This window comes from Ursus arctos, unplaced genomic scaffold, assembly GCF_023065955.2.
Source record: "Ursus arctos isolate Adak ecotype North America unplaced genomic scaffold, UrsArc2.0 scaffold_13, whole genome shotgun sequence".
NCBI lineage: Eukaryota > Metazoa > Chordata > Mammalia > Carnivora > Ursidae > Ursus > Ursus arctos.
In genome coordinates, this window is record NW_026622797.1 from 48,999,778 (window position 1) to 49,020,844 (window position 21,067).

Genomic DNA, 21,067 nt, shown 5'->3' on the forward strand with positions numbered 1-21,067 from the left:
ACGCGGTGCGTGTTGAGGGTCGGACGGGGCGGCGGGGAGGGAGCCAGCTCGACGGCGGGCTCCCGGAACCACAGCGTACCAGGGACCGGGCCACAGCTGCGGCGGGGAGAAGCAGGAGACTGCGCTGGCGGGGAGGAAAGACAGTGTCTGGGACGGAGGAAGCCAGCCCGGCCCCGTGCGTGGCCCGCGCCCAGTGGCGCGCGGGGGGACAAGGACTGCCGGGCTGGCCCCCCGGGGCGCGGCTGGCCGGGGCGGGGTGGGGCGGAGCGGGGCACGGTGCCCGCGGCCCCGGGCGCTCGGCGAGCTCAGCGTGTCCAGCTTGGGAGCGCAGTGCACGGCGGCACCATGCGGTCCCACAATTTGGAGCTGATTTTTGACCACGTGGGGCACTTCGGCAGGTAGGGAGTTGGGGGTGGGGAGGAGGAAGGAGGTCTGGCGGAGGGGAGCGGGAGCCACGTGGAGGACGCGCCGGTGGGGTCTGTTTCTTTCCGTTGCAGTGGAGTTCTCGCGCAGCGCTAGTGATCCGAAAACCACTCCCTCTACTTTCGTGGGGCAGTCGGAAGACCCTCATCCAGACTCCTGGCTCCGACCTGGCCTCGTCCTTTCGGACTCTGACGCCAGGATTTCCCCTCCAGCGAGCAGAGGTGCCCCGGGGCCAGCCTCGGGAGTGGTGGGTGCGGGCCCCGGCCGGCCTGCCTGCTGCGGCGGGTGGGACCCGGGTGCGTCCTCTGCGGGAGCCGGAGTCCCCAGGCACGGCCAGAGACGCCGGGTCACCCTAGTAGAGGAGTGCCTGTCCCTGGCGGCCCGTTCCTCTGGTCCGCCAAAGCGGCTCCTCTTTCACTTTCCCGGAGGACTGCTGTCCAGCTCGCCCCGTAGGGTCTCCCTCTGTGCCTGGCAGGTATTGCCCCAGGAACAACCGTTGGTCAGATTTTGTTGCCATTTATAGAAACCTAGTAAGTGCCAGGTACATTGTGTCAGGTGGTTACACACAGTGCTTCATTTGATGCCCTTGCAGAGGAAGTGTTTGCATCCTTATTTTAATGATTGGGAAACTGAGGCTGGTGGGGCCAGGGACCCACAGACACCATATACTGGGACCCAGATTGAGCCACCTGACACTCTCCTTTCATTTGTTAAATTATTTACGACATTAAAATATTTCATTTATTCATTCATGGAGAAATGCTCCTCTGACCCAGAACGTTTTCAGAGGAGAGGCAGCTGGGTCCGAGGGGCAATACAGCATGACAATCGGAGGAGAACAGAGCCGAGTCTGAATCCTGGCTTGCCTCTTACTTCTAATATGATTCTGGGAATATTGTGCCTCAGTTTCCTATCCACAGAATGGGAATCACAATCATTCCTGCCTTACCTCCCTCCCAGGCTTGTAGTGAAGAGATGATGTGGTGCTGCTCTCCAAGTTGGAAAGTTGCACAAGTGTTGGTTATTATTCCTTGCCCCCCACCCCCAAAAAAGCAGTTGAGCAGTGGGAGGAGGGGCAAGAGGCTCTCTACTGCTTCCTCCTGAGACCTGTATTATTGAACATGGATCTGTGCCTGGCTGTGTCAGAAGCTCTTTCTACATGTTCACTAGAGCTCCATGAGATCAGTGGTATCACTCATTTTACACATGAGAAAAGCGGGGCTTGTGCCTCCATCACAGATCCAGTAATAGCAGGGCAGGATTGGATGTCACTGGATGCCCATCAGCTTAGCCCACGATCTCAACCATGATGCTCTCCTGAGCACAATTAGGTACCAACCCCAGGGTTCCACCAGGGTCTTTATATATTATCTCGTTTATCCTTCTTGATGCAGAATAGCATTGGGATTACCAGTCAGCTCTGGGGCTGGATGTCTGAATTCCAGTCCTGGCTCTACCACATATTAACTGTATGGTTTTGAGCATTTTAATTACTACGTCCTCATCTGTAAAATGGGGGTAATAATAGTACTCCAAATATTTATTGTAAGGACTCCACATGCAGCCTCCCCTTACATCCTTATGGTAGCCCTATGAGATAAGAGGCACTAATACCATTCTTCCCTTCTGTATTTTAGGGATTAACTCAGGTCATTATGTTAGTTTTTGGCGAAGAAAGAGATCCCTCAGTTGGAAGTTTGTCCCACTCTGGTAACTATTCAGGGTAGGTTCTGTCCCATGGGATCATCCAGGGACCCAAGTGGGTGAGGCAGCTCCACCATCCACAGCATGGGGCCCTCTCTCTGTGCTTGAGGCATCTGTTCCCACTGTCCTCACGCACATTGGTCAAATGAAGCTCTCCATGGTGGGAGAAGAGGAGAATGGATTGGGGGAGACAACTCTTAGCCGGCCCTAATAATGTACACAAAAGTCTTAACATTCAGGAAGTTCTCAACAAAGCATGGCTATTATTGTTACCTGGGTCCTGATCCTGGTGGGAACAGTTGCCTTGTGAAAGCAGCATGTAGCAAGGTAAGGGTAACAAGCTAATGCTTACAGGAGAAGGTGAAAACAGTGTGACCAGAGCACAAGACCCCCAGTTTTCTCTGATTTTTGCTTTAACTGTGCTCTTAATTGTTTATAAGTAAAAAACGGAGGTCATTGTATTTTGTTATTTAGCCTTCTTTTAAGGAAACCTAGTGAAAGTGTTAAGTAGGGAAACCTAATTATCTTTCATTTCTCATTAGTCATTTCTAGGGTGAGAAAGCACTATCCTAATCACCTTTAAGAGAGGAAAGCAGGACCGAAGAATTAAAAAGCCATTCCAGGTCTTGTTCTGCAGCCATACTGAAGTTCCATAAATGTCGGCTTATGGTCCAGGTGACAGGGAATTGAGGAAACACACTCAGGCATCTATGCGGGGATAATCTAAGAACCTGGGTCCCCAAGTTGTCTTGGTTTAAGGAGAGAAATGATTTTAAAATATCAGAGTTGGAATGTGGAGTTTGTAGCTGATTCACACCTATGGACATAGGTAGTTTTGTTTTGCCTTGTTTGTTTTGTTTTCAATATATGAAGCTGTTTACGTTCTTCCTTTTTGACTTCCCCTTAGGAACATCATAATAACTAGCACTTCTATGCACTTACAGTGTGCCATAGTGTTGTACATGTATGCACTCTTTTCATTCCCAGAACAACCCACTTTTCAGATAAGGAAACTGAGGCACAGAAAGGTTAAGGAGTAAGTTTAAGGATCTATAAGTAACAGACACAAGATTCAAACATTGGCAGTCTGGGTCTGGAGTCCATGCTCTTAACCATGGTGGGATGCCACCAGTTGTGCTTCTTTGTACAGAACGATATAAATCAAGGACTGAAAGTAATTTCTTCACCTGTCACCCAAATTACATGGGTCCATTTTCTGGGGGTTCTGGTCATCTTTGTTTTTCTTTGCTTCTGGGTTTTCTGCCTATGCGTCTGTGTGATTCTTTTTCCATTAGCGTGTCTCTCTAGCTGTGAACCCAGTGGTGTGTTGTATCTATAAGTATTATCCTGGAGGGGCCTTACGTTGGGCCCGTGGATAACACCTGATGGACAACAATCTTTGTAAGGGACAGAGTGATATGTCACAGTGCTAGATGCCTAGGGAAGTAGGGTCTTGTTTCCTCAAGAAGTTATCCTTGCAACAGGGAAAGGGAAGTTTCAATTGAAAGGATATTTCAGACCTTTCTGGCACATAGAAAGCATAGTTATGTGAACTAGCATGGATTGTTTGGAGACTGATAGGTGGTTTATTATTCCTGGAGTATGAAGTATGCAGGTGAGAGAAGAACATCCCCAAGAATGTTTTTGTGTGGTATGCTAAGGAGTTCAGGTTATTAGGAAGGTCACTTTGCAGAACAGAAGGTATGTTGAAAGGGGAGGAGTTTGGGCAGAGCCCAAAGAAGACCCAGGTAAGAGCCCAGGTGGGAGATAAGGAGGGTCTGGGCTGAGGCAAGGCGTGTGTGAGCAGGGAGGCCTGGACAGTTTTAACAGGTGGAATTAATGGGACCTCCTGGTTATGAAGGAGAAGTGGGAAGGACCTGTTGGCCTTCCACCCCATGCCCCGTATTTCTGGTTTATGTAGAGGATGGTGTCCCAAACTCAAAAACAGTTACACTCCAGGTGGGGCAGGCTTGGGGCTTGGATCGATTTGAGAGTGTACTGAGTTCCTCGTGGGAATTCCAGGTTGAGACATTTAATAGGCATTTGGATAAATAATGTATTGCTCAGCAAGACGCCTCCTTGTCAATCTCGATTGGGTTGCCATCCAGGGCTGAAATCCAGCTGGTAGGCACCATATGGACAGACTGGGTGTGACTTGGTACCCATTCCAATCATGCCTCAGCAGGGCATTGGTGAATACTTTTCCTGCTCTCTGGGTCTTGCAGATATAAAATGTTTAAATTGATATGTTACATATACACAGAAATTATGTGCCATAATTTACAACCTGACGAATCATCATAAAGTGAACATAGCCATGTTACCACTGCTGGACCACCCATTCTCATGCTTTCTCCCAAGCACTACTCCCTCCCTCTCCCCCACTCACTACTGTCCTCCGCCATAGGTGAGTTTTGCCTGATTCTAAAGATTTTATTTATTTAATTGAGAGAGAGAGAGAGAACGCACGAGCACAAGCACAGACAGAGAGGGAGAGGCAGGGACCTGATGTGGGGCTTGATCCCAGGACCTTAGGATCATGACTTGAGCCAAAGGCAGACACTTAGCTAACTTAGCCACCCGACTGAGTTTTCCCTGTTTCTAAACTTTATATAAACAGAGTAAAAAATCATGTACTTTTGGTCTGGCTTCTTTTGTTCAATATCATATATGGGAGGTTCACCCATATTGTATGTCACAGTACTTTGTTGATTTTCACAGGTGTAGAGTATGTCATGGCACGAATATTCCACAACTTTTCATTTACTGTTAATAGACATTTAGATTGTCTCCAGGTTGGGCTTATCCTGCGTAGTCTTTCTTGTCTACATCTTTTAAGGTGTAGTATGAGGGTGAGAGAAGGAAGGTGAGAGAGAAGCTCACAATCATCCCCAAGAAGGTTTTTGTATGGCATGCTAAGGAGTTCAGGTGTTAGGAAGGTCACTTTGCAGAATGGAAGGGCAGGAGTTTTGTACCCACATTCTGTTGGGTACATACCAGGGAGAGGAAACACTCTGTTGCTGAGTGTGCCTGTGGTCAGCTGCCAGACAGATTTGCAGAGTGGTTATAACACATTATACCCTCACGAGCTGTTTATGAAAGTTCCAGTTGCTCCACAACGATTGTTAAATATTTTGAATGTCAAATCTTGTATCAACAGATTGTTCAGCCAGAGAATTCAATTTCCTAGGGTAGAGTCTCTCATCCATATCAGAATCTCTTAGGAAACATTTTAAGCTTGTATAGAGTTCTGGATCCTACCTCAGATGTCCTGAGCCATATCACTAGGGGTGGGACAGAGAAAACAAATCCTAGCTTCAGAGGCCTGCCAGGGTGGGTGCTCTGTTGGAGTGTGTGTGCGTGTGTGTGTAGGTAGCTATAGCATTGACTATGGGGTTCAGGCTGGCTGGGGAAGGAATTGAAGCCAGGAAGGCGGCAATGAACTAGAGAAGCTGGTGGGGTCCAAAGACCGGGCACCTGGTTGGTGCTGGGGATGTGCGGTCAGTGGGAAGGACTGGGGGAGCTGGGAGGATGGGAAGTTGTGGTCAGCAGAATGTGAACTTTTCAATGGTGGAGCCATTCCAGGGGATGAATCTATTTAGTTACCAACCCAGACACTAAAGTGCATGATCCAACACACAGTGACAAGGACAAGGCCGAATAAGGTGTTATGTACAGCACAAGCAACAGGTGTAAACTCTGTGAGGGAAATGGGGGAACCTCTGCTGTGCAAGAACATGCCCATCTAGAATCCTCCTGATGGCAGCAGAACTGCTCAGATGGAATTCTCTAATAGGGCCCTTCTAGCTAATGATCATCCTTATCGGCTGGGAAATGCTTCCTGAGGGATTGCCAGGAAGGGAAGAAAAAGCTTCCGAATTCACAAGCCTGTTGCCTGGGGGCAGGTGATCCACCAGCCTTGCCAGGTGCTCACAGGTAGTTCAGTGTGTGCCATGGGCAGAGCCTTGACCCCGGGGCTCTACCGTGACATCTGGCAGCCTCTGCCCGGGGGGCTAGTGACCTGCAGGGCTGAGGGTTCCAGCACCGCCCTTCCGCTGTGATCTTAGCCTCTCGGGATCTTCTGAGTCACAGCAAGTCGGGCTTGTCTTCCCAGCCTGCTGTTCCTGTCTAGCCTCTCTGTGTGGACTAGGCAGATTTCTGATGGTTTTTCTTTGGGCAGGGGCACCTTTTCTGGAAAAACAGAGTTGGCTCACCTTTAGCCCCAAGGCCTCAAGCTTCAGGGCTCTAGGCTCTTCTCTTGGTCGCCCATCCCCCAAAGACCCTGAGAATAGTATTTGTCTGTTCTCCCTCCCTCTCTGTTGCTAGAAAAAAGTCACTTGATTTTTGCTTACCTTAAGCTTTGCGTTTTTCTTTTCTGAGCTAGCTGCCGGGGCCAGTGCCAGATACGGAATTGAATTCTGAAACTGTGGCCAGCTCTGGCATGTGGTGTCCTGATAGCCACAACCCATTAAACTGATCCCATCTTACTTCTTTATCTACATGGGGTTCTATGAGAAGTGAGGAATGGGGGCCATGTACCATCTTGGCAGTCATCCCTGAGGACTTGGAGGGCTAGCCAGCTTGATAACTTCACATCACCACCCCTCCGACTTTGCTTAGCTTTGCCAACTTGTGATAGTCTTCAAAGTGGGGTGTGTTCACCCCTGTGGTGGGCAAAGATGATCTTTTGGAGTACCATAAGAAACACCTATTTTACATATGAATGTATGTTTATAAGTAAATATATATGCAAATTTTTATTTCAACCTGCACAAGATGTTAATGAAACATATAAATGTCGTGGATCCATATATGCTAATTTTATACATCTGTGCACGCACACACACATACACACATTCATTTTTTTTTGCTGTTGGAGAACCCAGTCAAAAAAACACTTTTTCACAATTTTTTATACACTGGCCTCTTGAGCCCCTCTCTTTACCAGAAGCACTGAGCCCCTCTCTTTACCAGAAGCACTGAGTATGCATTAACCTCAGCGCTGTTCGTTTTAACCCCGAGGGATTCTGTGACATTCTGCAGAGCCCGCACTACACACTGTGCTGGGTGCCACTGGAGATTCTAAAGTGACTGCATTACAGGTTCTGCCTTCGTGGGACTTTCATTCAACCTTTCACGGGAGCCTTTTTGTTGTTGTTGATGTGGTAGGGAGATAGAAAACATTCACCTGGGGTTCTTTAAAAACTCAAACATAAATAACAGAACGGTACTTTAGCTGTCTATCGCAGCCAGGAAAGAGAAAGAAAGCAGTGGGAGAGAAAATGAGTAAATGAATGACGGCGGAGCAGGGGAAGCAAATAGCAAAGCTGGCCTGGGAGGAGCGGGCAGTGAAGGGTAAAGAGGGGCTGAACGGGGAGGTGTTTCCTGTGGAGGGATGAGAGGCATGGGGAGGAAACCCTGAAGCCAGCAGTTCTCACAGTGTGCCCTGAGCCATCTCTGGGTCTGCAAGGCCCAAACCGCTGTCATAGTAACACACAGAGACAATTAGTTGCCATCTTTACTCTCGTTTCTCCTGAAGGTGCAATAGAGTTTTCCAGAGGCTAGCTGAGAGGTAATAATGTATCAGATCGAATACAGACACTGACTGGAGAAACTAGCCGTCTTCTATTAATCTAAATGGTGTGTGTGTGTTTTTAAGATTTTAATTTGAAGCAATCTCCACACCCAACATGGGGCTCGAACTCACTACCCCAAGATCCAGAGTCACAGACTCCACCGACTAAGCCAGCCAGGCGCCCCTATGAATCTATTTAAATGTAAAACACCACCATTCTTCTTACTAAGTTTGTTTCATTTTGTTTTGAAAACTATAGCTAGATGTTCTTTAATGTGAACACGCAGTGGGCTTATTAATATGTTTAAGTGGATGAATAGATATTTAAAATGTTCTTCGTGTAGTTTCTAATACATACTGACCAAACTCATATAAAGACAAGGCCCTTGTAAAAATCCTCAAGATTTTTAAGAATGTAAAGGCTCTTGAGAACAAGTGAGCTAGAGGATGGTCAGAAGCGCCTTCCAGTGAGGGGGAGCGCCAGGACCAGGTGGGGGGCTGCTCCGAGAAGTAGGCAGGGAGATGAAGGTCACATGTGTCAACAGTGCAATCTGGCATCAGTGTGCTCTGACGGGACCTATTTTCTACTTCCTGTTATGACGGTTTTATAGTAACTGTCTTCATTGTCTGCACTGATCGTTTTAAAACTGAATATTGAAACCATCTGCCCAAAGGGGGCTGTTCTCACTCTTTATTCCAGGGGTTTGAAATGAGTGGGGCAGTCCAAATGTTATGTCTTCCACCCTGCTGTCCTGTGGGCACCGTTGTCCTTGTGAGACAATTTTTATTTCAGACAATATGTCTGTGTTGGTTTGAGCCTGTAAATTTGGAGACTCTACATTTGTTTTTAAATTTAGAATACAATTATATTTTTTTGGATACTTTTGGATTTACAGAAAAGTTGCAAAGATAGTACAGAGTTCCTGTATGTCCCTCAGGCAGTTTTCGCCACTGGGAGCACCTTACGTTACCACGGCACATTTGCCAAACGAAGAAGCTGACGTTAGTGTATTACTATGATGTAAACTCCAGACTCTATACAGGTTTCACCAGGTTTTCCATTAAAGCTCTCTTCATGTTGCAGGACCTAACTCAGGGTCCTGCACTGCATTTAGGTGGTATGTTATCCTACTCTCCTCTAGTCTGTAGTAGTTTCTCAGTCTTTCCTGTGTTTTTTGTTTTTGTTTGTTTGTTTTTATGTTTTTTTTTTATGACCTTGGCCATCCTTAGGCATTTTGGCCTGGCAGCCTGTAGAATGTCTTACAATCTGGGATTATCTGTTGTTTTTCTCATGGTTAGATTGGGGTTATGGCTTTTAGAAGGTACCGCAGAGGAGAAGTGCTCGTTTATCACATCGTATGAGGCGGTACATGACACCCACACAACATCACTGGGCATGTTAACCTTCAACATTTGGTTAAGATAGCATTTGTCTGATTTCTCCCACTGTAAAGCTACTGTCTTTTCCTTTTTCCTACTGTATTCTTTGGGAAGGAGTCACTGTGTCTTAGCCTGCCCTCCAGAAGTAAAGAGTGGGAATTAAGCTCCATCTCCTGTAGAGGGGGAATGTCTATCGATAATAATTGGAATTCTACTGGAAAAAAGATTTGTCTCTTCTCTCCTTTTTGTTTGTCCAACCAGGTAGTGCATTTGTCAGGATTCTCCAGAGAAACAGAATGGATAGGATATATCAATAGATAGACGTAGATGTAGGTAAGAGAAGATTTATTACAGGAATTGGTTCACACAATTATAGAAGCAAGAAGTGCCACAATGTGCCCTGTGCAAGCAGGAGACCTGGGAAAGCCAGTGGTGCAATTCAGTCCTAGTCCAAAGGCCTGAGAACCACAGGCCTGATGGTTTAAGTCCCAGGCAGAGTATGAACCAAGAGCACCAATGTCTAAGGGCAGGAGAACATGGATGTTTCAACCCAAGCAAAGAAAGCAATTAGTCCTTCCTTGGCCTTTTTGTTCTATTCAGGCCCTCAACGGATTGGATGATGCCCACCACATTGACAAGGATGATGTTTACTCAGTTTACTGATTTAAATGCCAGTCTCTTCTGGAGATCCCTCACAGACACATCCAGATGCAATGTTTTACCAGCTGTCTGGGCATCCCATGGCCCAGTCAAGTTTATTCATAAAATTAACCATCACAGGTTAATCACCCTTTGTCAACTTGTAACCCATATGGATCTCCTTAAACCAAACTTAACTCTAAGTAAAGACAATAACAAGGTCTTAATTGACATGATTGAACTATCCTGAATACAACCTGTAATACACTAATCCTGTCCCCAGAAGGGGAGGTAAAGGCCTTTGATGATGTTTACTCTTCTGATATTCTATAACTGAAATATTATGATGTAAAGGTATTTAAAAACTGATATAAAGTCAATACATCTTATGTTATATGAAAAGAGAATAAGGAAGAAAACAAAGATATTTGTTTAATATATGTCTATACACACACATTCATAACAAAATAAGGAAGAAATACTCATGACAATTACAGTCTTTGTTTCTGTAACTAGTCACGTGGTTGTAGGTGGTATTTATTATAACTACCTTCTTTCATGACCCATTTTATATTCTCTTTGCCTTAAGCAAACATCTCAGTTGGCTGTGGACCTTTACCTGATAGAGTGACCCACTCTTTATTCCTGAAGGGTCTGGACCATTAGTAGTCCTGCCTGGATTGTGTTGTAATTTTCCACTGACCTTCATCACAGGGCACGGTAATACTCAGAGACACCCTAAGGGATCACCTGTATTGCAGACATATTCTTCCTTACCGCCAATTTCCCCTTGGTTGTCAGGATCGATCACTCCAGCCAACATTGTAACTCCCTTCTTTGCCTTTTAATTCAGAGGCCTGAGGAATCCAGAATGGCCAGGCAGCCGTCATTATTTCCAGTTCAGTGGAATCATTATTGTGTCTCCTGGTGGAAACATTCTTCCCTCTGGAATTAAGTTCTTTAGGCTAGCAGAGTGTAAGGGTGTGGGAACAGGAAGCAAAAATTTTGTTAATGGTTTCCCTAGGTGTAACAGTGAGTGGTGCAGTCGCCATTTCTACCCCTTAATTCCTGGACTCGTGAGTGCTCACTAGGAGAGAAATAGGACCATATATTGGACCTTGGTTCAGAGCATACACAGCTTTCTAGAGAATCTCATCCTAGCCCTGCATAATATTGCCACCAAGCTAGCTTTGGAATTGAGTCTTCAAAAGACTCTTCCACCATTTTATCAAACCAACTGCTTCAGGATAGTAGGGAACATGGTAAGATCAGTAAGTTTGATGAGCAGGGGCGCATTGCCACATTTCTTTTGCTGTGAAGTGAGTTTCTTCATCATAAGCAGTGCTACATGGAATACCCCAAGGGTGGATAAAGCATTCTGTAAGTATGGTAGTTTTGGCAGAAGCATTGTGCAGAGAAGGTAAATGTATATCCAGAGTATCTATTTTAGTAAGGACAAAATGCTGCCCAAATGGTTCTGTAGAATAAGCAGACACTTGCCCCAGGAGTGGTGCCATATTGGGGCTCAGTGCTGGTCTCAGCTGCTGGCAGATTGGGTACTCAGTGGTGTCTGTAGCTAGATTAGCTCACCAAGATGCTGAACCCATGCATAACCTCTGTCTCTGCCACCATAACCACTTTGTTCATTAGCCCAATGGGCAATGACAAGATGGCTTGGAAAAGAAGCCAGCTAGTATCCATAGAATGGATCATCCTATCCACTTGATTATTAAAATCCTCCTGTGCTGAGGTCACCCTTTAGTGAGCACTCACACGGAACACAAATATCTTCACATTTTTTTGCCTATTCCTAGAGGTCTATCCACATACCTCTTCTTCAAATTTCTTTGACACCAGTTTTCTGACCATGTGCCTTCCAAGTCCTTGACTATCCCGCTAAACCATTGGCTACAGCTTATGTGTTGATATATGATCACATGTCTGGCCATTTCTCCTTCCAAGCGAAGTGTACAACTAGGTGCATTTGTCAAAGTTCTGTTCACTGGGAGGATTTCCCTTCACGACTGTCCATCAGGCCTGCCCCAGAGAGGGGCTGTAGGGCTTCAACTGTCCACTTTCAGGTGGTGCCTGCACATTGTGTGGAACCATCTGTAAAATCAGGCCCAAGTCTTTCACTCTGTCAGCTGACTGTAGGGAACTCCCATGAGGCCCTTGGTGCAAGGTAGGAGAGAGAAGGCAGTGTTTAAAGACTTAAACATGGGACTGGAAACTGTAAAACTTCTAGTAGAAAACAGGGGAAAGCTTCCTGACGCTGATCTTGGCACTGATGTCATAGATACGACATCAAAAGTACAGGCAACAGAAAACAAAAATAAACCAGTGGGGCTACATGAAACCAAAAAGCTTTTTCACAACAAAGGAAACAATCAACAGAGTAAAAAGGCAACCTACAAGATGGGAGAAAATATTTGCCAACCATATATCTGATAGGGAGCTAATTTCCAAAAAAAAAAAAAAAAAAAAAAAAAAGGAATGCATACAACTCCAAACCAAAAAATTAATGACCTGATTAAAAAATGGGCCCATGACTTGAATAGACAGACACTTCCCCAAGGAAAATATACAAATGGTCAATAGGTGTATGACCTATGTATGTATGTATGCCTTTTGTCATTAATCATCAGGGAAATGCAAATTAAAAGCACAATGAGATACCATCTCACACCTGTCAGGGTGGCTATTATTTAAAAAAACAAAGGACCACACATGTTGGTAAGGTTGTAGAGAAATTGGAGCGCTTGCATGCTGCTGGTGGGAACACAAATTGGCGTAGCCACTGTGGAAACCAGTATGGAGATTCCACAAAAAATTGAAAAATAGAACCACCATATGATCCAGCAATCCCACTTCTGGGTATATATTTAAAAGAATTAAAAACAGGATCTCGGAGCGGTATTAGCACTTCCGTGGTAATGGGTATTCCGTGGGGAGCCCTAGTCACAGTAGCTAAGATGCAGAAGCAACCTCAGTGTGTATCCACAAAGGAATGGATGTACCTACAATGGAATACTATTTCAGCCTGAAAAAAGAAGGAAATTCTGCAATACGCATCAATATGGATGAACCTTGAGGACGTTTTGCTAAGTAAAATAAGCCAGACACAAAAAGACAGGTATTGCCTGATTCCACTTATAGGAGGTTTCTAAGATAGTAAAATTCATAGAAATTAAAGACTGGAGTGGTGGCTACCAGGGGCTAGAGGGGAGGGGGCAATGAGGAGTTATTAATCAACAGGTGTAAAGTTTCAGTTAAGTAAGATGAATAAACTCCAGAAATCTATATAATACTGTACTTACAGTCAATTGTTAACAGGATAGATATAATATTAAGTGTTCTTACCACAATTAAATAAAAAAACCCACTTTAATCAGAAAAAAAGAAAAGCAGCAGCAGCCAGTGTAGCAGGTGTGGGGACTGTAGGCATTTGGCCCACTTCTTTATGTTACTTGTGCCCTCAGGACCTGCTCACCCAATCATGTATATTCCACCTCTGTTTGATGATGGAGCGTTGACCTGTGCATGCTCAACTTTATGGCTTGGGACATCAGGTAACACCCAGTTCGTTTTGGGCAGCTCAGGTCGTATGGTAACTCAGTGGCCCATGATCAAGTGTTCGATTTATACTGAGACCCAATAGTGGGCCAAGAGCTGTTTCTGAAAAGGAGAGTAGCTATCTGCAGAGGGTGGCAGGGCTTTGTTCGAAAATCCTAAGTGCCCGTGGTAGGATCTACCTGTAAGAGCCTGGCAGAGGCTCCAGAAGGCATCCGTATGCCACTGGCACTTCAAGCACCATTGCATCTGCCATGTGGCCCAAGTGACAGAGCAGCCTGGACGAGTTGCAGGGCCTTTTCTTGTTCTGGGCTTCACTCAAAACCAGCAGCTTATCAAGTCATTCAGTAACTGGGCCCGAGTAACACCCAAATGAGGAATATGTTGCCTTCCAAACTCAAAGAGGTCAGGTAGGCATTGTCATTCAGCCACTCAGAGAATGAGGTTCTGTGTTTGATTTTCAACAATTTCAGGCCTGTGGCTACAGGAGATAAGGCTCTCTTTCAGCACACACCTAGTTCTTAGGCTGTTTAGGCAGTGCTGGAGCTGGGAATTCAAATCCTTTGAGCTCATCTCTTTTCTTTCACTTGTTTGTCCAGGGACATTAGGAGCAACCAGCTAATGCCGTTACATTCTTTAGTTCGCAAAAAATGTTTGAAAGCATCATATACAGAGTCACTGAGCCGCTTGTAAGTGGTTGGTTAGGAGTAGTCAATGCAGATATTTTGTGTATTTCTTTCTTTTTCCTTTTCTTTCTTTCTTTCTTTCTTTCTTTCTTTCTTTCTTTCTTTCTCTCTCTCTCTCACTCTTTCTTTCTTTCTTTCTTTCTTTCTTTCTTTCTTTCTTTCTTCTTTGAGAGGGAGAGAGAGGGGAGGAGGGGCAGAGGGAGAAAGAGAGAATCTTAAGCAGCCTCCACGGCCAGCATGGAGCCCGATCGATACAGGGCTTGATCTCAAACCCTGAGATCATGACCTGAGCCAAAATCAAGAGTCAGACCCTTAACTGACTGAGCTACCCAGACACCCCAATTTTGTGTACTTCTATAAACAGTTCACACTGTGAACTGTCTGTGCCCTCCTTCCTGCTGGAAATAGTCATTAGTGCTTTTAAATCTAATCAGATTAGACAACCAATTTCAGAAACCCCAGAACCAATTTGGAAACTCATTCTTAAAGTTCTGTTCCTTTGGAACTACTACCAAAGTCTGTATTCATCAAGGTCCTCTAAAGAAGCAGAACAAATAGGATATATAGAGAGAGACAGATGAGAGATGTGTTATAGGAATTGGCTTATGGAGGCAGACAAGTCGCACAAGGAGCTGTCTGGGGGCTGGGATCCAGGACAGCCAGGGGTGTACTTGGAGGTCCCAGTCTTAAGGCCTGAAAAGTGGGGGGCTGATGATGTAAGTCCTGGTCTAGTTACTAGCAGGCTGGGTCCGAGGACCCAGAAGGAGTCCCGCAGGACCAACCAAGAGAGTACCTGGCTGTGCACAGGATAGAAATCAAAGTTGAGCCAGCAGGAGGGGAAAGCAGAGTTTATAGAAAGTATAGAGAAAGTACAGACAGACTCTAAAAAATCATTAACTCTGTGCTCCTTACAAGGAGGACATACTGTTTGCATTCTGAGGCATGTATGAAGTGGGGGTGCTGGTCATAGCAAGAATAGAAGCAGGAAAAGGAGCAAAAAGCAGGTTTTTATGGAGTCCTTCAGTTTCCCTATTTCAGTCTGAGTCCAAAAGCCTGCGAACCAGGAATTCCAATGTCCAAGGATAGGAGGAGACGGATGTCTCAGCCCCAGCAGAGAGAGCAAATTTGCCCTTCCTCCACCTTCTGTTCTAGTCAGGCCCTCGGTGGATTGAGGATGCCCAGCCACTGGTGAGGGCAATCTTCTTTACTCAGTCTACCCGTTCAAATGTTAGTCTCACGAACACATCCAGAAATAATGTTTACCAGCTGTCTGGGCTTAGCCCAGTCTTGCTGACACATAAAATTAAACAAAACATTATAGACTTGTATATTTATTTTATACCTTGGGATATACCATGCTATTTATTTTGTTGCTCAAATTGTTTCAGCCTTGCCCCTTGGGAGCTTTTTCAGATTGATTTCCGTGTCCCTTTGACCTGCCTCTAACCTTTTGTATTTTGACTGCTTCTTTACTTTCTGATTCCACAAGATGCTTTAGGTGTATTTTTAATTTTCCCTGTCCTGGTCTTAAATCAGCCATTTTTCCTGGTTCCTTTTACTGGAGAATGGTATTTAGAAAACAAGACCTGGGCCCTGGGTGTGCATGTTGCTATTGGGATGTTGATGCAGGTTGGCCAGGTTCAAGGACCCAAAGGGTGTCTCTCAGGACCAGCCAGGAGAGTCCTTGGCTTCGCATAGGATAGAAATCAAACGTGAGCCCAGAGCAAATGAGAGCAGAGTTTATTGAAGACAGAAAGAGAGCAGATACAGACAGAGCATGTGGGAGAGTCAGAAAGGAAAGGAGAGTGAGTTTCGTCTTTGCTTGGAGTCTGGAGTTTTTATTGGAAATGATGGTCTCATGCAGGGTCTTCTCAGGCATCAGGGAACAAAGATGAGTGTTTAGGTGTCCTCTATAAGTTACTTATGCCCTGGAGCCAGGGGTCTTGGAAAACGTTCATGATGACCCTACCTGGTCACTCCTTAGATGCTCTCTACTGTGCTGGAAGTCTCCAAAGAAATCTGAACTCCTTGGCCTTTAAAAGGAGGACATACATTATCTGTTCTATAAGGCATGTGTAAGGTGTGGGTATAGGTCCTAGCAAGAATAGAAGCAGGAAAAGGAGCAAAAAAGTAGTTTTTCATGGGGTCCCTTTAGTTCCCCTGTCTCCATGTCATTGCTTGTGGGCTCTCCGAACAGAGCTATGTATATATACTAACAAATAATATATGTATACACACACACACACACACACATATATATACACACAGAGACATCTGTAATTATTTCTGCATTTATCCATCTGTATATATATTAAGCTAAATGTGATGAACACCCTTCATATTTACTTATAGTCTTTTTTAGCCCACAGGCCAGATACAATAACTTCTTTTCTTCTCTTTGCAGATTTCAGATCTTCCTCTATTTTATATGTGCCTTCCAGAACATCTCTTGTGGGATCCACTACTTGGCCTCTGTGTTTATGACAGTGTCCCCCTACCATACCTGCAGGCCTCCGGGCAACGTGAGTCGGGTTCTTTCCCACAATACCTCTAGTTGGAAGTTGGAGGACATCTGGATCCTGTTTTTCACAGGCCATGAAGATCAGATTATAGTGCAGCTACAGAATGGTGAGGTCTGGGAGCTCACAAGTTGTCACCGATTCCGGAGGGATGACAGGTCTGGTTTGGACTCTGATTATAATGGCCATAAGAGTAGCTTTCCTTGTGTGGATGGCTACATCTATGACAAGAGCAAGTGGGACAGCACCGTGGTGACTGAGTGGAATCTGGTCTGTAACCGAGAATGGTTCGCCAAGATGATCCAGCCCGCATTTATGTTGGGAGTCCTGGTGGGAGCGATGATTTTTGGCTACCTTTCTGACAGGTAAAATGAAGTATTTAGGGGTGTTGCATCAGTGTAGGGTTCATGTTCTTATCTGGTTTTCTTAGAGGTCAGGAAATTATGTTCAAAACTGTAGTCATTTCCATACCTCCTATCTAAATACCTACCTCTTTGCTGATCTGTTATTTAGGTAGACACAAAACACATTGTGATTAGAGCATGGGTTCTGAAGACAGCCGGCCTGGGTTCAGATCCTGGTTCTACCACTTACTAGCCATGAGCCCTGGGAAAATGGCATAACCTGTGTTTCAGAAACTGGTTTGTAAGCTGGCGATGAAAATAATAGCACTCACTTCAAAGGGTTATTGCAAAATTAATGCAGAAAAAGTACCTTGGACGTATAACCACTCAATAAATACTGGTTATTATTTGAATATATATACATATACATATTTAGATAGACTTGCTTTTTAATAGACGTAGCCTGGTTCTAAGCAGTAATATCTATGAAATTGTGGATTTGATACACTAGCCATATTTTCTTAAAAAACACACATTAAAATGGATATATAGCACTTAAATAGCCCAAAGTTCATCTCTTTGTGGACATGGACTGCATTTTAAGTACCTGTGCTAATGCACAGAGATGAATTTATTTGATCCCCATAGTTGGGGATTTTACAGGCATGTGCTGGGCCCTGGGAACCTGAAGGCAACAGCTTAGGTCAAAATCCCTGCCCTTGGGGTGTGCTAGTCTAATGGGGCCAACAAATGTGTCCAAAATAAAAGTATAGAGCTTTGTTGTAGTGGGGGCCATACTAGAAGTGAAAGCAAATGGAGGCAAAGCCTATGGAAGCCTAAAGGGAGGAGTGCCCAGGTCTCCCCACCTCTAACTCACATCCCATGAGGTGCCGTTTGAATAATGAAATTAGAGAAGTGGAGTCTAGTTGTTATTTGGTGGCTGATGGTATGTTTCTATGATTCAGAATCTTCTGTTCCATAGCTGCCTTCTGGGTAGTTGTGTGGAAGGTGTGGAAATTAGGTCAGTCAAAGCCAAAACACATGATTAAAACGCACCATGAGTGAGAGTCAGCAGAAGCAGTAGGCAGCAAAAGCAGCCCTTGTGCACAAAGTGCCCACTGACAGATGAACGGATAAAGAAGTTGTGATATATAAATAGTATATTAATATAATACATTTTATCATCATTAATATATTACATATTAACATATTATTTATTATATATCAATAACTTGCAATAAAATGTAATATGTTAATATATAACATAACAATAATTATATAATGACTATATAATATACATAGATAGTATAAATAAAAACAAATTAAATAAATTAAATATACAAATAAATATAAATATACAATGAATATTATATAATAACTAATACTTGATATAGAATAAAATAATTGATAAATATTAATACAATAATATTAATAAATTATAACAAAATGTAATAATATAATGTATAATATATACTATTATATGGCTGAATAATATTCCAGCCATGTAAAAGAACAAGAACTTGCCATTTGCAACATGGATGGACTTGGAGGGTATTGTGCTAGGTGAAATAAGTGACAGAAAGTCAAATATCGTATGATTTCACTTATATGTAGAATCTAAAAAACAAAACAGATGAATAAACAAATAAGCAAAAAGCAGAACCAGACCCATAAATACAGAAAACAAACTGATGGTTACCAAAGGGGAGATGGTGGGGGGGGTAGGTGGAATGAATGAAGGGGAGTGGGAGATACAGGCCTCCAGTTACAGAATGAATAAGTCATGGGGATTAAAGGTACAGCACAGGGAATATAGTCAATGGTATCGTAATAGCATTGTGTGGGGACAGATGGCAGCTACACTTGTGGTGAGCATAGCATAAGGTATAGAGTTGTTGAATCACTATGTTGTACACTTGAAACTAATGTAACAGATGTCAACTATACTTCCCTTTAAAAAAAAGTTTAAAAAATACCATTGCAAAAAACTAAAAATATAAAATATGTATGGATAAATCTGTGAAAAAGTGTATAAGCCCTTTATGGAGAAAATGACAAACTTCAAGAATCAAATAATTAAGGTAAGTAGATATATCATTAGACAAGCAGTCGATTGTTCCTTAGGGGACCCCGAAACAGTAGTGCAATTATAGGTATAACTATGGAACAAATAAGGCATTGTACATCAGCAGGAAAAGGATTAATAAGTGGTGCTGGGACAACTGTATAACCATATAGAAGAAAATGCAACTGGTGTCCCTTCCTCACACCTTATAGTACAAACATCAGAAGGATTAAATGTACATACGTGAAAGGAAAAACAATATAACTTTAGAAAGATAATAGGGGTGAATATTTTCAGAACCTAATCAAAGGAAGGGAAGATCTTTTTTTAAGACACAAAAAGCACTAACCATGAAGGAAAAAATGGATAAATTTGACTTCCCTAGAATTTATGTCCATGAAAAGACACCAGTAAGAGAAGAAAGACAAGACAGAGAGAAAAAGAGAGAGAATATTTGTTTCACATATAACTAAAAGATTAGAATCCAGAATACTTAAAGGACTTTTATATCAATAGGAAAAAGACAACCCAATAGAAAACTGGGAAAAAGATTTGAAGTCACTTCATAAAAGAGAAAATCCAAATGGCTAATGGAAGGCTGAAAAAGATGTTAATGATCTATAACCATACCATTTATTTTTGACCAGTTGTCAAAAGTAGAAAGTCTTGTAATGCCAGGTGTTGGTGAGGATATGGGGGAATAGGATCTCTCACCCTGCTGGTGTGAATGCAAATTGAGAATGCAAATCAGGAAAACTTAGAATGGTTTCTCATTATACAGAAAAGTTGGTGATGTGCACAGATCACATGTCCTAGGGCTTTGACCCTGGAGATGCCCTTGCACATGTCCACATGGGTCAGTGCATCAAAAGGCTCCTACGGCATTGTTGCCACCAGCCTGGCCATGCGAGGAACCCAAACATACTTCAGCCATATTTTAGACACATGTATTGCAGTATATCTGGCTGTGGAATGTGTGGCCATGCAATGAATGAAACATAACTACACAAACAACAGAGATGAATCTCCAAAAATAGTATTGAGTGAAAGAAGCAAGACATAAAATAATACATACAGTACTGTTCAATGATAGAAAGTTCAAAAACTAGCAAAAGTAACCTATCTTGTTTAGGGCTGCCTATAAACGTGGTAAAATGGAATGAAAAGCAAGGAATTGATGGTTGCCAAAATTAGGATAATGGTCCCTCCAAAAGGGGGCAAAGAGTTTGGGGTTTGGAATCAAAGGGAGGTGTGAGAAGCTATTGGGAAGGTGGCAATGATCTCTTTCTTACTTTGGGTTGTGATTTCCTAGATGTTTGAGTCTTTATTATTCTCCAATTTGTACATATGTATTTTTATGCATTCTTATGTATGTATGATATATTATAATAAAAAAGCAAAGAAATAAGATCTGATCCCATCCTTATGGAGCTAACAGTGTAGGAGAAAGACTTTTAAACAGATAATTTCAATGAAATGTGATCAATGCTTTTAAAATAATAACTCACATTTATGCACCATTTACTGTGCACTAGGTACTATTTTAAATGTTTTGTGTATTATCTCATTTAATTATTTAAAGAAGTCTGGGAGGTAGGCACTATTGGCCCTATTTTAAGTACTGGTGTGGAAAAGGAGGCACAGAAAGTTTATTTGGAAAGTAAGCAGTGGAGCTGGGATTTGAACCCAGGCCTGAATGCCTCATTACTACAGTGCGTTGTCTCTTCATTTCTGCCACAAGACCACAGAAGATGGACAGAAAAGGCTGCACATTTGACCTGGGTTTTGAATGCTCACTAGGGAAGGCTTTCTAAGGGGGAGGGAACAATTTCGTGCCCCGAGAGAGCCTAGAGCATTCAGGGAATTGTGGGGAGCTCCATTTGGCAGAAGCATAGGATGGATGAAGGAAGTGAAGCAAAACCACACCCAGAATTGTTTTTATTTCTGGGAAGTGTGGGAGGGGGGTGCGCTGGTGCGACATTAGGAGGGCCGGTTGGGGGGCCGCTGGGGTGAGAGATGTAGGAAATGGTGAAGGCCCAAATGAAGGCAGGAGAGACAGGGAGGGAAAGATGGACACATATCTTAAAAGATTTTATTTCTTTATTTGAAAGAGAGAGAGCAGCAGGGGGAGCAGCAGGCAGAGGGAGAGGGAGAAGCAGGCT

General features: G+C 43.7%; 1 protein-coding gene across 2 annotated transcripts in view; it reads left to right on the top strand.

Annotated features, from left to right (window-relative positions):
- The first annotated feature begins 275 nt into the window (after positions 1-275).
- The window catches only part of SLC22A16 (solute carrier family 22 member 16), a 42,644-nt gene continuing 21,852 nt past the window's right edge, over positions 276-21,067 (top strand). Inside the window, exons 1-2 of one of the 2 annotated variants that reach the window (XM_026511641.4) lie at positions 276-398; positions 16,382-16,861. In XM_026511641.4, coding sequence (XP_026367426.1) covers positions 346-398; positions 16,382-16,861 — 533 coding nt within the window. In that variant the 5' untranslated portion in view covers positions 276-345. Of the gene's footprint in view, positions 399-459; positions 645-16,381; positions 16,862-21,067 lie in introns of those variants that run through there. The other variant, XM_044388817.3, reaches the window with a different exon arrangement.